This window comes from Mustelus asterias, chromosome 8 (genome assembly GCF_964213995.1).
Source record: "Mustelus asterias chromosome 8, sMusAst1.hap1.1, whole genome shotgun sequence".
Lineage (NCBI taxonomy): Eukaryota > Metazoa > Chordata > Chondrichthyes > Carcharhiniformes > Triakidae > Mustelus > Mustelus asterias.
Genome location: NC_135808.1, coordinates 110,375,628 through 110,387,933, shown reverse-complemented (window position 1 = coordinate 110,387,933; position 12,306 = coordinate 110,375,628). Strand labels below are relative to the sequence as shown.

Sequence of the window (12,306 nt, the reverse complement as noted above, 5' to 3'; positions counted from 1 at the left end):
AACAACAATCCCACCCAGGCCCTATCCCTGTAACCCCACATATTGACCTTGTTAATCTCCCTGACAGTAAGAGGCAATTCAGCATGGCCAATCAACCTAACCCGCACATCTTTCGATTGTGGGAGGAAACCGGAGTACTCAAAGGAAACCCACGCAGACACGGGGTAAGTTGCAAATTCCACACCCGAGTTATCTGAGGCCGCAATTGAACCTGGAACCCTGGCGCTGTCAGGCAGCAGTGCTAACCACTGTGCCACCATCAGATATTTATTTCTTAAGCAGTGGAAATACTGAATAGCCCCATGATTCTAAGCAGTTTTTCTGCCCAGGCTAACAAGGGGTAGCTCACATTAAATATGACTTACATACACCGCATGCCACAGTAAATTCAGCTTCTAGCTTGTGCTACAGGAAACCACGGCCACACATCATTTTTGAGCACAGAGGGAAATAGGATGAGCAGCAGGTACCAAACTAAATTCAGCATTTTTTCCTCAGTATGCAAGGTAAAGTGGAGAGGCTGCTGGGAAGGCCAACAGCGAAAACTTTAATATGCTCAGAATTCCATTTTGTCATTCAAAGACAGTTTTTGCAGAACCATGAAATATAACAAAACCATTACACCCAATTTTCACTCTGGGGAGAGATAAAGTTGGCCCCGATGATCCTGGAAGCAGATTGTCTGTGGCCTCAGGGACAGACGGGTGCTGGGGCAGGTTCTTAGAAAGCCCGCCTTGGTCTTTGGGACTTGATCTCAGCTATTTTAGAAGCTGTTAAGCCTCTAGCCTTCACTCATCATTCATTCCTGCACCTATTCCCCATGCCCCCTCCATGACAACACATGATTCCTCCATGCCAACTCATAACCCAATGTTGCCTCGCAGTCACTCCTCCAGTATCCGCTATGAGCAGACCATAGGAGCCATCTGGAGATGAAAAATGAATTGAACAATCTAATATAAATACGGCACGGTAGCACAGTGGTTAGCACTGCTGCTTCACAGCTTCAGGGGTCTGGGTTCGATTCCCGGCTTGGGTCACTGTCTGTGTGGAGTTTGCACATTCTCCTCGTGTCTGCGTGGGTTTCCTCCGGGTGCTCCGGGTTTCCTCCCGCAGTCCAAGGATGTGCGGGTTAGGTTGATTGGCCATGCTAAAACAAAATTGCCCTTCGTGTCCTGGGATGCGTAGGTTAGAGGGATTAGTGGCTAAATATCTAGGGATATGGGGGTAGGGCCTGGGTGGGATTGTGGTTGGTGCAGACTCGATGGGCCGAATGGCCTCTTTCTGTGCTGTAGGGTTTCTAAGTTTCTAAGTTAAGTTTCTATAACTATCAGTCATAAACACTTGATACTGAAAAAGCTACATTCATGAACCCCATTCAAAGACTTTAAGTTTCCTCAAGTGTTCAATCTGTTATAAAAGCAAAATTCTATTCAGTAACCACATTAGAAGATAAATAATCAATTTATAGACTGTTGAAACTGCCAATTAAAAATTGAACTCAGCCTCTTCCTGAGATAACGGTTTTGTAACTTTTGAACCTCAGCCAAGCATTCATAATAACCCCATCTGTAATAACCATCCTTAGGAAATGTTGCCAAATAACTTGATAGGCTGCTATTCAAAGCAGTCCAGCAAAGTCTTTTGCTTTTAGCTTAGTAAGTTTCAGCTTTTTTCATGTTTAAAGGGCAAGGGATTTAAAAACATTAAGATTATGATACGTAAACAGGCTTTATCCACCCTTCATAAGCATTTACATCTACTCCATAAATTTATGACTTCCACACTTTGGGTTAAGGCCCTTTGTTGGGAGATAGAGATAGTTAATTAACTTGTATTTTTATTTGTTGATATTAAGAATATGTTCTAACTTAAAGTTCATGCTTAATCACCATTCCTTATTTATGGGTTAAAAAGGTGAAACATGGATCTCGTTTCATTTTAGAGTGAGGAAAGATGGTCTGGAGCTGTTTGCATACCTGAATTTTTGATGAGGCTTTACAATTCTTGAAGGGAAGTTAAAATGAACACAAGGTAGAAAAAAAACTATGCTGTTGCCTAGCAACAGGGGTCCAGAGAGGGGGGAAAAGGGGGCGATTCTCCCATCCCGACACGCTCATTTTTTGGCACGTCGGGATGGGAGAATCACGTGTCGGTCATTTCGCGGGATTCGCACATGCGTTCCTGATGCATGTGCATCTCCCACAGCCGGAGAACAAGTGCAGTTGGGACCACATTGGAAACCAGCGGGAAGAGAAATCTTTTTATAATGTCTTTTAAATGTGATTATTGGGCCCGGCACAGAATTCTCCAGGCTCGATAGCATCTCCCATTCTGCCAGGAGTATTTCATTCCAGTGGGGTTTAGAGTAGCTCCCTACTTGTGTGGAACTAATGGGAGACCTCGCTAGCGTGAACAGGGGGGGGGGGGGGGGAGGGGGCAATTGGGGCCCACCAGGGGGTCAGGCGGCTGGGGGTGGTGCCCCCTGGGCATGGGTACCCTGGCACTGCCCAAGGGGCAACGTGCCCATGCCAATTGGGCATCGGGCAGTGCCAAGGGGTAGGTCCAGGGGGCATGAGGGCCGGGACCAAGGGGACAAGGGAATGGGACCAAAGGGCAGGGCCTATTGTGGGAGGAGCCAATGGGCAACCGGTGAGGGTGGGGGGTTCCGCTGGCACTCTACTTTGGGATCGGTCAGAGCTGGAGGGAGGCCAGCGATCGGGGTGGGCTTGGGGGGGGGGGGGGGGGTTGGTCTGCCAGGGGGGGATCTGCCTCTGCCCCCTGGGGGGAGAAGGGGGAGTTAGTAGATCGCCACTGTTGGGGTGGGGGGGGGGGGGGGGGTGGAGGCGGGGTGCCCCGGGACAGTGCGGGGTGGGGGGTGGAGGTCGAGGCTAGCCCAGGAATGCTATTGGGAGCTGCGATCATTCCACGAAGGGGGCTCGAGGGGCAGCAGTGCGAGGGTCCTGGGCTGGCCAGCGATTGAGCTGGCCAGCAAACAGGAGGCTGACAGATCAGGACCACTGCGCATGTGCAGAGGCCCAGAACTGCCAGACTCCAGTGTGAATAGGCCCCTTCCCCTGAGCTTTTAATAAGATTCATCATTGTGACCTGTGCATTGTGCAGTGTGTGGTGATTTGGGTCTGAAGTTGCACTGAAAAAACAGTCAGCATTTAGACCAGTTTTCTCACCAATTCAGCATTTTTGGGAGAATTGCTCCTGTAGTTAGTTCAGTTGAAATCAGATGCCGGAACAATCAGGACATGAAAAGGGACAGTGAGCAAGTCTGAAACTAAAGAAGAAGGTTCCAAAAACCAGGGAGAGACAGGAAAAAATCCCAAGATGACAGCTAAGTCAAGAACAGGATGGGGTTCGGGAAAATATCCTGTTTAGTGACGTTAATCGTGAGGAACAGAGGAAGGCTCTAAGGTTAAAATGATGAAGCTGCAGAAAGCAGATTTAAAGCAAAATGGGCCTGTGAGAAGCCAGAGATCCAAGGAGTCAACTGAAGGTCTGTAACTTTTTACTATGGGCCTATTTTACTATGGGTGGCACAGCAGCACAGTGGTTAGCACTGCTGCCTCACAGCGCCAGTGACTCGGCTTCGATTCCTGGCTTGGGTCACTGTCTGTGCGGAGTCTGCACATTCTCCTCGTGTCTGCGTGGGTTTCCTCCAGGTGCTCCGCTTTCCTCCCACAGTCCAAAAGACGTGCTGGTCAGGTGCATTGACCATACTAAATTCTCCTTCAGTGTACCCGAACAGGCGCTGGAGTGGTGGCGACTGGAGGATTTTCACAATAACTTCATTGCAGTGTTAATGTAAGCCTACTTGAGCCTAATAAATAAACTTTAAACTTAATATTGTAATTTACTACTGTCAATTGTAGGAAAATGCTAAAAAAGAAACTCAAGCATAACGTTCCTGGAAGGGAACGAAGTATGAATTTATTTTGTGCGTTATATTCCCGTCTTCAATACTTAGAGATGTTTTCCCCTCATATGTCACATTGCACCAAAACAAAATTGTGGAGATGCCGACGTTGGACTGGTGTGGGCACAATAAGAAGTCTCACAACACCAGGTTAAAGTTCAACAGGTTTATTTGGAATCACGAGCTTTTGGAACATTGTTACTTCCTCAGGCGAGTCACCTGAGGAAGATGCAGCGCTCCGAAAGCTCATGATTCCAAATAAACCTGTGAGACTTCTTACAAAACAAAATTGATTGACAATATCAGATTACATTTCAATAAATTCCCAATCAGTTTAACAGACCAATGTTTTATAATTTACAGTGATAGAATGTGAAGGAATAGCCAACATCTTTCTAACATGTTAAACATGTCATCCCTTGATGTTAACCTCTTAAAATCATAAAATAAAATGTATTAATCCCAAAATAAACATATGCCACCAATTCCAAAAATTGTTGCCATATCCCTGAGTACAGCAGCATGTGTGCGAAGGTTCAGCTGGCAGCAGCTACACTTGAAAGGCTGCTCCAATGACTGAATGTAGTTAAATTATCCTCTTCTTTTGTCTGACTCTCTCCACCTCTCGCATCAGACGCAGGCAGAGTTCATCCTGCCAAGGCAAGGCTACACACTGCACAGCTATTGGGAGACCGACAGCTCCTGATACAGCCTGGAACGCAGGAGGGGGGAAAAAAAACCACAAAATAAGATCAAGAGCATACAAAATGATAAGTCCTTGTGGAAATGAATTATCATCTTGCATTGATTACACAGCTAATATTTTATTGATTACGAGAGGACAATCAATTCTCACAGAGCAATGCTAGTCCACGGAGGCAAAACCAAATGTAAACATAAATCATACAGCATTAGCTTCCCCATTCATTCTCACATTGAACAAAGAACAATACAGCACAGGAACAGGCCCTTCGGCCCTCCAAGCCCGCGCCGCTCCCTGGTCCAAACTAGACCATTCTTTTGTATCCCTCCATTCCCACTCCGTTCATATGGCTGTCTAGATAAGTCTTAAACGTTCCCAGTGTGTCCGCCTCCACCACCTTGCCTGGCAGCGCATTCCAGGCCCCCACCACCCTCTGTGTAAAATATGTCCTTCTGATATCCGTGTTAAACCTCCCCCGCTTGGTTTAGAGCAATTCAACATTTTACAAATGAATAGATGCAGGGTAACCTTCCTCCAGCTTCATTATGAGAGAGTTAAGTGGTCTACGTGCCCACTATTTTTTATTTATTAGTCACAAGTAGGCTTACATTAACATGGCAATGAAGTTACTGTGAAAATCCCCTAGTCGCCCCATTCTAGCATCTGTTTGGGTACACTGAGGGAGAATTTAGCATGGCCAATCCACCCAACCCACACATCTTCGGACTGTGGGAGGAAACCGGAACACCCGAAGGAAACCCACACAAACACCAGGAGAACGTGCAGACTCCACACAGACAGTGACCCAAGCTGGGAATAGAACCCGGGTCCCTGATGCTGTGAGGCAGCAGTGCTAACCACTGTACCACCGTGCCGCCCTTGCTCACTCCAGTTCAGAGACAGTATAAATTGAGAACCAGTTCCATTCATAAATTTTACATTCAACATTCCAAAGTCTGGTATGCAATCTCTTTCCTGTCCCAACTCAGCATTGCTGTACAATGTGTTACCATCTTTTTTTGTCAAAAGTGACATTCCCCTCCACCCCACAGGAGAAAATTAATGGCCACCTTCTTTTTCCAGAATAATCTCTCAAATTCCCACCCAGTCAACATTGTGTCCTCCATTTGAGGCTGCAATTCAGGCCCAAGTCATCCTTTCGGGGAACCAGAGCAAAAATGTAACAGGAAACCCAGGTTTTCCTGCAATTCCGCAAACATACGTGCCTTGTTTCTATCCCCGAGTTGTAAGCACGTGGGAATATTACTTTAACCTGATACATTGGCTCAAGATAGAAACTGGCATCAAAAATATAATCCAGTTTAAAAGTTTATTGAGGATATGCTGATGGAAGGTTGTGGTACATAAACTAGCAAGTAATTTTATTGAGGAGGAACACAGGTCAGAAGTGAAAAGGATGTTTCTGCCAGCTGTGTCAACTTATCTGACTTTCATTTACATGGAATCCCCGCTGCAGAAAGTTCCAGTTTTCGTGCCAATGCTGTGACCATTAAAGAGATCAGACTTGCTTCAGGGCACACTGGCAGCAGAAGAGTGTTTTGGTCATCAAGTAGCCTTTTGTGATCAAGTCTCTAGAGTGGGACTTGTACCCGCACCTTTTGACTCAGAGACGAGTGTGAGACCAACTTAGCAGCTGCTAATGCCCAAGCACAAGACAGGGTAGCTTATGTCAAAAGGTCAGTACTGACAACTTTGAAACAAATGTTGTTGCTGTGACAGGTTTGTGGATGTGCACAGCTCCAGTAGGTGTCAGTCTCCTGCTCATAGGGAACACACAGGAATATTCAGAGCACAGAGCAGAGCACTCCACATGAACGTATGACCAAGGCTTTCACTGTGGATCAACATAAACAGCCCCACTCCCAGAAACCCAGGTTTCCTTGAGTTCCGCAAAAATAGGTGTCGGGTTTCTATCCCTGAGTTGTAAGCACATGGGAATATCACTTTAGAGCCATACATTGGCTCAAGTTAGAAACTGGCACCAAAAATCTAACCATTTCACTTTTAGAATCCCTACAGTACAGAAGGAGGCCATTCAGCAGATCGAGTCTATACCGACCAGAATCCCACCCAGGCCCTATTTCCACAATCCCACACATTTACCCTGCTAATCCCCCTGAGACTAAGGGGCAATTTACCATGGCCAATCAACCTAACCCACATATCTTTGGACTGTGGGAGGAAACCGGAGCACCCAGAGGAAACCCACACAGACACGGGGAGAATGTGCAAACTCCACACAGACAGTGACCCAAGACCGGAATTGAACATAGGACCCTGGCGCTGCAAGGCAGCAGTGCTAACCACTGTGCCACCGTGCATGTTTAAAAGTTTATCAAGGACATGCTGATGGAAGTTTGTACTACAAACACTAGCAGGATGTGACTTCCAAATCTCAGGGAGAGGAAACATAAAGATGAGGCACTTTGGACTGATATTATCTACTTTCTGGATATGAAATGAGCCTTGCATTGCAGAGATTTTGGAATCAAGGCTTGCTTTATCTGATCAGGTGCACTAACCTTTTTGAACAACCTATCCCAGAGATCGTTACTGTGACCTACGTATCCCTTCATCTCCTCCTCGTCCTTCTCTGTCACCGTACTAACTGGCACAACACCAACCGGGAAATTTAACAGATTGAAAATCATCTGGTAACAGACTGAGGCTGTGGGGGCAAAAATAGAACAGCATCATTATCCAGAATATTCTTAATTAGCCTCAAGGTGAATGTCACGAGGTGTTAGGAGTTGCTAAGATAGTGAGATGGCGAGGGCAAGGCGGTGGCTGTGAATATGAGTGAAGGGGTTTACATAAAGCTAATGTGGAAGGAGAGATTAAGGGAGCATTATAGGGCAGGGCACTAAAGAAGAGGAAAAAGTTAATGAGTTGAGATGGAAGTTGAAATCACCTGGGAGGATAAGTCTGCTCATCACAGAGGCTGAGGGGAGATAGCAGTGAAGATACACATTAAGAATCTACTGATGCCCATAAAACCATTGTCGATTGTTGGAAAAACCCATCTGGTTCTTTTAGGGAAGGAAATCAGCTGTCCTTACCTGGTCTGACCCACATTTGACTCCAGAATCACATCAACGTGGTTGAATCTCAACTGCCTTCCAAGGGCAACTAAGGATGGGTAATAAATGCTGGCCAGCCAGCGACGCCCATGACCCATGAATGAATTTTTTTTAAATCCCCATGAGCAAATTATCATGCGACAATGCTGTGTGTTATGGTGACCATGAAGGACACGGAGGATTATCACTAGATCTCCCTGTGGCCTTCATGGAGTATGTACTCCCTTACTGAGCAAGCGGGGCTTGTTCAATGGGAAGTGAGCAGCAGGGGAGTAAAATCCGTTGCTTCAACCCGCACCGGTATCCTGTAAGTCCCCGGGTACTGAGCTGCATGCTGGGGAAGTGGCTCTTTCTTGTATTATCATTAAAGGGTTTTTGGTGATAGAAGACTGGCCTTGGCATAATTATGACACTGTGGTTGTAGAAATAAGCGGCCTTGACAATGGAAGAAAGTTTTGGTTTTAAAGCTCACAGTTGAACAACATGCCAAGGTTGTACATTGCATGGTTCAGCCTGAGAAAGTGGCAAGAGGCAAAATGGTACCCGTGACAAGGGAGTCAAGTATGTTTCATTACAGAGAGCCAAAAGAAAATTTGAAGCATCACCAGCACTTTGGAAGAGGAACTATACTTAATATAGTTCCACAATCTAGTGAAAGGTACTGTGTTTCATCATGACACCAATAATGGCACTTCTTAATAAATATGATTCATAGTTTCCAGACTGAGATATACATGGTCTGTAGGAATGTTATTTGTCCATCTGTCAGAAAGCTCCAAAAGCTTTGGGGAATTTTGTATTATGTTGAATGAGATCATCAGTAGCATAATGGCTTCATTGTTCATGATGTGGAGATGCCGGCGTTGGACTGGGGTAAGCACAGTAAGAAGTCTCACAACACCAGGTTAAAGTCCAACAGGACTTTACCAATTTTTATTTATGTTTCTTGTTTCTGTTTCTTGTTTCTGTAGTTTACATATTGAATACTGAGACCTGCTTTGCAAAAGTGATTGAGAGGCACTGTTAGTGAACTATAAGATCGGAATCAATCTTGACGTGGTTATTAATATTGGGCCATCTAACAGTTAACCTAAGTTAAGTCCAACAGTCCAACCCCTGTTGGACTTTAACCTGGTGTTGTGAGACTTCTTACTGTTCATTGTTCATCCCAGGATACTACCTCCCTAATTACTTTGTGTATTATAGGAGTTTAGGAGGATGAGGGGGGTTGTCATTGAAACTTACAGAATACTGAAAGGCCTGGATAGAGTGGACATGAGGAAGATGTTTCCATTAGTAGCAGAGACTAGGATCGGAGGGCACAGCCTCAGAATAAAAGGACAACCCTTTAGAACCAAGGATGAGGAGAAATTTCTTCAGCCAGAGGGTGGTGAATCTGTGGAATTCATTGCCACAGAAGGCTGTGGAGGCCAAGTCATTGAGTGTATTTAAGACAGAAATAGATAGGCTCTTGATTGGTAAGGAGATCAAAGGTTACGGGGAAAAGGCAGGAGAATGGGGTTCAGAAACTTATCAGTCATGATTGAATGGCAGAGCAGACTCGATGGGCCAAATGGCCTAATTCAGTTCCTATATCTTATGGCCTTAATATGCTTTGGTTAACATGAAATGTGATTTGCCTGTGGAAGCTACACTTTAAACTGGGCTTGTTAAATCAGAACCCAGTCATCCTTTCATGTCCATTTGAATCACAGAAGCAAACCAAGTGTTCCTTTTCCAGTGATTCCATATTAAACCTCCATTGAAATAATCAAAGGAAGGGTACAAATTTTCCAAGCCCCTCAGCAACTGATGCTTCTCTCAGCTAACAATAGCTGAAAGAGTCTTTCATCTGATCGTCGCTGTGTGGCATGGCTTTGTGTAAAATGGTCATTGCTTTGTTTGGCTAAAACAAAGCAATGACTGCGTGTCTGCGTGGGTTTCCTCCGGGTGCTCCGGTTTCCTCCCACAGTCCAAAGATGTGCGGGTTAGGTTGATTGGCCATGATAAAATTGCCCCTTAGTTTCCTGAGATGCATAGGTTAGAGGGATTAGTGGATAAAATATGTAGGGATATGGGGGTAGGGCCTGGGTGGGATTGTGGTCGGTGCAGACTCGATGGGCCGAATGGCCTCTTTCTGCACTGTAGGATTCTATGATGATCTATGATCAACACGGTGGCTGCACTTGAAAATGTGATTCAGAGAACTTTAAGATGTTTCTGTTAGATGGCCCAATATTAATAACCACGGCAAGATTGATTCTGATCTTATAGTTCACTAACAGTGCCTCTCAATCACTTTTGCAAAGCAGGTCTCAGTATTCAATATGTAAACTACAGAAACAAGAAACATAAATAAAAATTGGAATTGCATTGGGTTGCATTATTAATGCTCGGCTGTCAATCTAACTCTGACAGTCCAAAGAGAGTTTTATGCATTGTTGCTTAACATGCATGTGCAAAACGCTACTCCAGGCTGTTCAATTTTAGATTGTATTACACCTTCTGAAAGCAATGAAGGTTTCCATTCATAAGTGCCTGGAAGAACAAACGATCTCCAAGGACATTTTAAAACTAGGTTTGAGACCTCAATAGAGCCTTATTCCTTACCAGGCTTCCAAATAATTTGGTTGCATGTATGGACCCTTACATTTGACTTTGGAAGCATAGGGCAAATTAATTGCCTTTACCATCTGAAAGACGTGTTGGTTAGGTGGATTGGCCATGCTAAATTCGCCCTCAGTGTACCCGAGCAGGCGCCGGACTGTGGCAACTAGGGGAATTTCACAGTCACTTTATTGCAGTGTTGATGTAAGCCTACTCGTGACACTAATAAACTGTAAACATGGGCATTTAGTGATTAGATTTTGACCGGGATTTTCCGGCCGTTTACATCCCGCCGCCTCGGCAAGCGAGGACCGAGAACTTGGTGCTCAGCCCAATCTCCGTTCACTGCAGCGGGACCAGGAAATCCCGCTGGTGTGAACGGCTGGAAGATTCCGCCCTTTATCTTCGTACGCCACCAGCCCAATTAAATGTAAAATGATTGTAGTTTCCCTACAATAACACATTATTCTTATATCACTGAATTGGTACCTACCTGTTAATTTTCCAGCATATCCAACAGTGAAAGCTGGACCTAGCGCTGGACAAAGTAAGACATCAAGGTTTGCGCTTTTCCACATGCTGATGTACTCCTCACAGTAAGCCTGGGCAGAACAAACAAAAACTTTGTTTCCTTAATGGTGACAATTTATTTTATTCGCACTTCGTGCTGTAGCATGCAGACAACCTCAAAATGGGACCCTGCCCTTTTAGACAAGCCGAGCCAGTGATAAAGGCACAGGCAAGTGCCTAACGCTGTGAAAATCAACTTATAGACCTTTCCAGTGACGCTACATGTACTGTGGAGCAGGTTCACGTCTCAATGCAACAACCAGAGAGACCCAGTTGGCTCAAAAATTAATTCAGCCAGCAGTCTGATAATAGCATTTTAATCCTGGTGCAATGTTAACTGGGCTGGTTAGAAGTTCCACTCAGCAGCAAACATGCTGGCGCAGCAAGATTTGCCGACTAGATGCTGAATTTAAAGATGCACTCAGCCACAAGCACTGAGATCAGAATGATCTGTGCCGCTGTCAAGAGTGCATTTTAAAGCCAGCTTCCAATTTGCTTTCTACTATTTTTCTCCTTCTTAACTTCCCTCTACAAGCAATCGCTGGTTATCGTGTGTGGATGAACAGTGGGGAGGAAGAGGAGCCAACAGCCTGAAGAACAAAGACAGGCAGCAGCTGGGTCTGGTACAAGACAGCTTTTGAGATGGAGTGGGGGTGAGGGGGAAGAGAGAGAGAGAGAGAGAGGTGTGAGGGGGGGGGAGAGAGAGGGGTGGGGGGGGAGAGAGAGGGGTGGGGGGAGAGAGAGGGGTGGGGGGGGAGAGAGAGGGGTGGGGGGGGGAGAGAGAGGGGTGGGGGGGGAGAGAGAGGGGTGGGGGGGGGGGAGAGAGAGGGGTGGGGGGGGGGAGAGAGAGGGGTGGGGGGGGGAGAGAGAGGGGTGGGGGGGGGAGAGAGAGGGGTGGGGGGGGGGAGAGAGAGGGGTGGGGGGGGGAGAGAGAGGGGGGGGGGGGAGAGAGAGGGGTGGGGGGGGGAGAGAGAGGGGTGGGGGGGGGAGAGAGAGGGGTGGGGGGGGGGAGAGAGAGGGGTGGGGGGGGAGAGAGAGGGGTGGGGGGGGGAGAGAGAGGGGTGGGGGGGGGAGAGAGAGGGGTGGGGGGGGGAGAGAGAGGGGTGGGGGGGGGAGAGAGAGGGGTGGGGGGGGAGAGAGAGGGGTGGGGGGGGGAGAGAGAGGGGTGGGGGGGGAGAGAGAGGGGTGGGGGGGGAGAGAGAGGGGTGGGGGGGGGGGAGAGAGAGGGGTGGGGGGGGGGGAGAGAGACGGGTGGGGGGGGGGGAGAGAGAGGGGTGGGGGGGGGAGAGAGAGGGGTGGGGGGGGGGGGAGAGAGAGGGGTGGGGGGGGGGAGAGAGAGGGGTGGGGGGGGGGAGAGAGAGGGGTGGGGGGGGGGAGAGAGAGGGGGTGGGGGGGGG

At 47.1% G+C, this 12,306-nt stretch overlaps 1 protein-coding gene across 1 annotated transcript in view; it reads right to left on the bottom strand.

Annotated features, from left to right (window-relative positions):
- Positions 1 to 3,905: 3,905 nt before the first annotated feature.
- Positions 3,906 to 12,306, bottom strand: part of faah (fatty acid amide hydrolase) — a 56,412-nt gene continuing 48,011 nt past the window's right edge. Inside the window, exons 13-15 of the mRNA XM_078218727.1 lie at positions 10,833 to 10,941; positions 7,175 to 7,320; positions 3,906 to 4,640 (exon numbers count right to left, since the gene is read on the bottom strand). Coding sequence (XP_078074853.1) covers positions 4,515 to 4,640; positions 7,175 to 7,320; positions 10,833 to 10,941 — 381 coding nt within the window. The 3' untranslated portion in view covers positions 3,906 to 4,514. The remainder of the gene's footprint in view (positions 4,641 to 7,174; positions 7,321 to 10,832; positions 10,942 to 12,306) is intronic.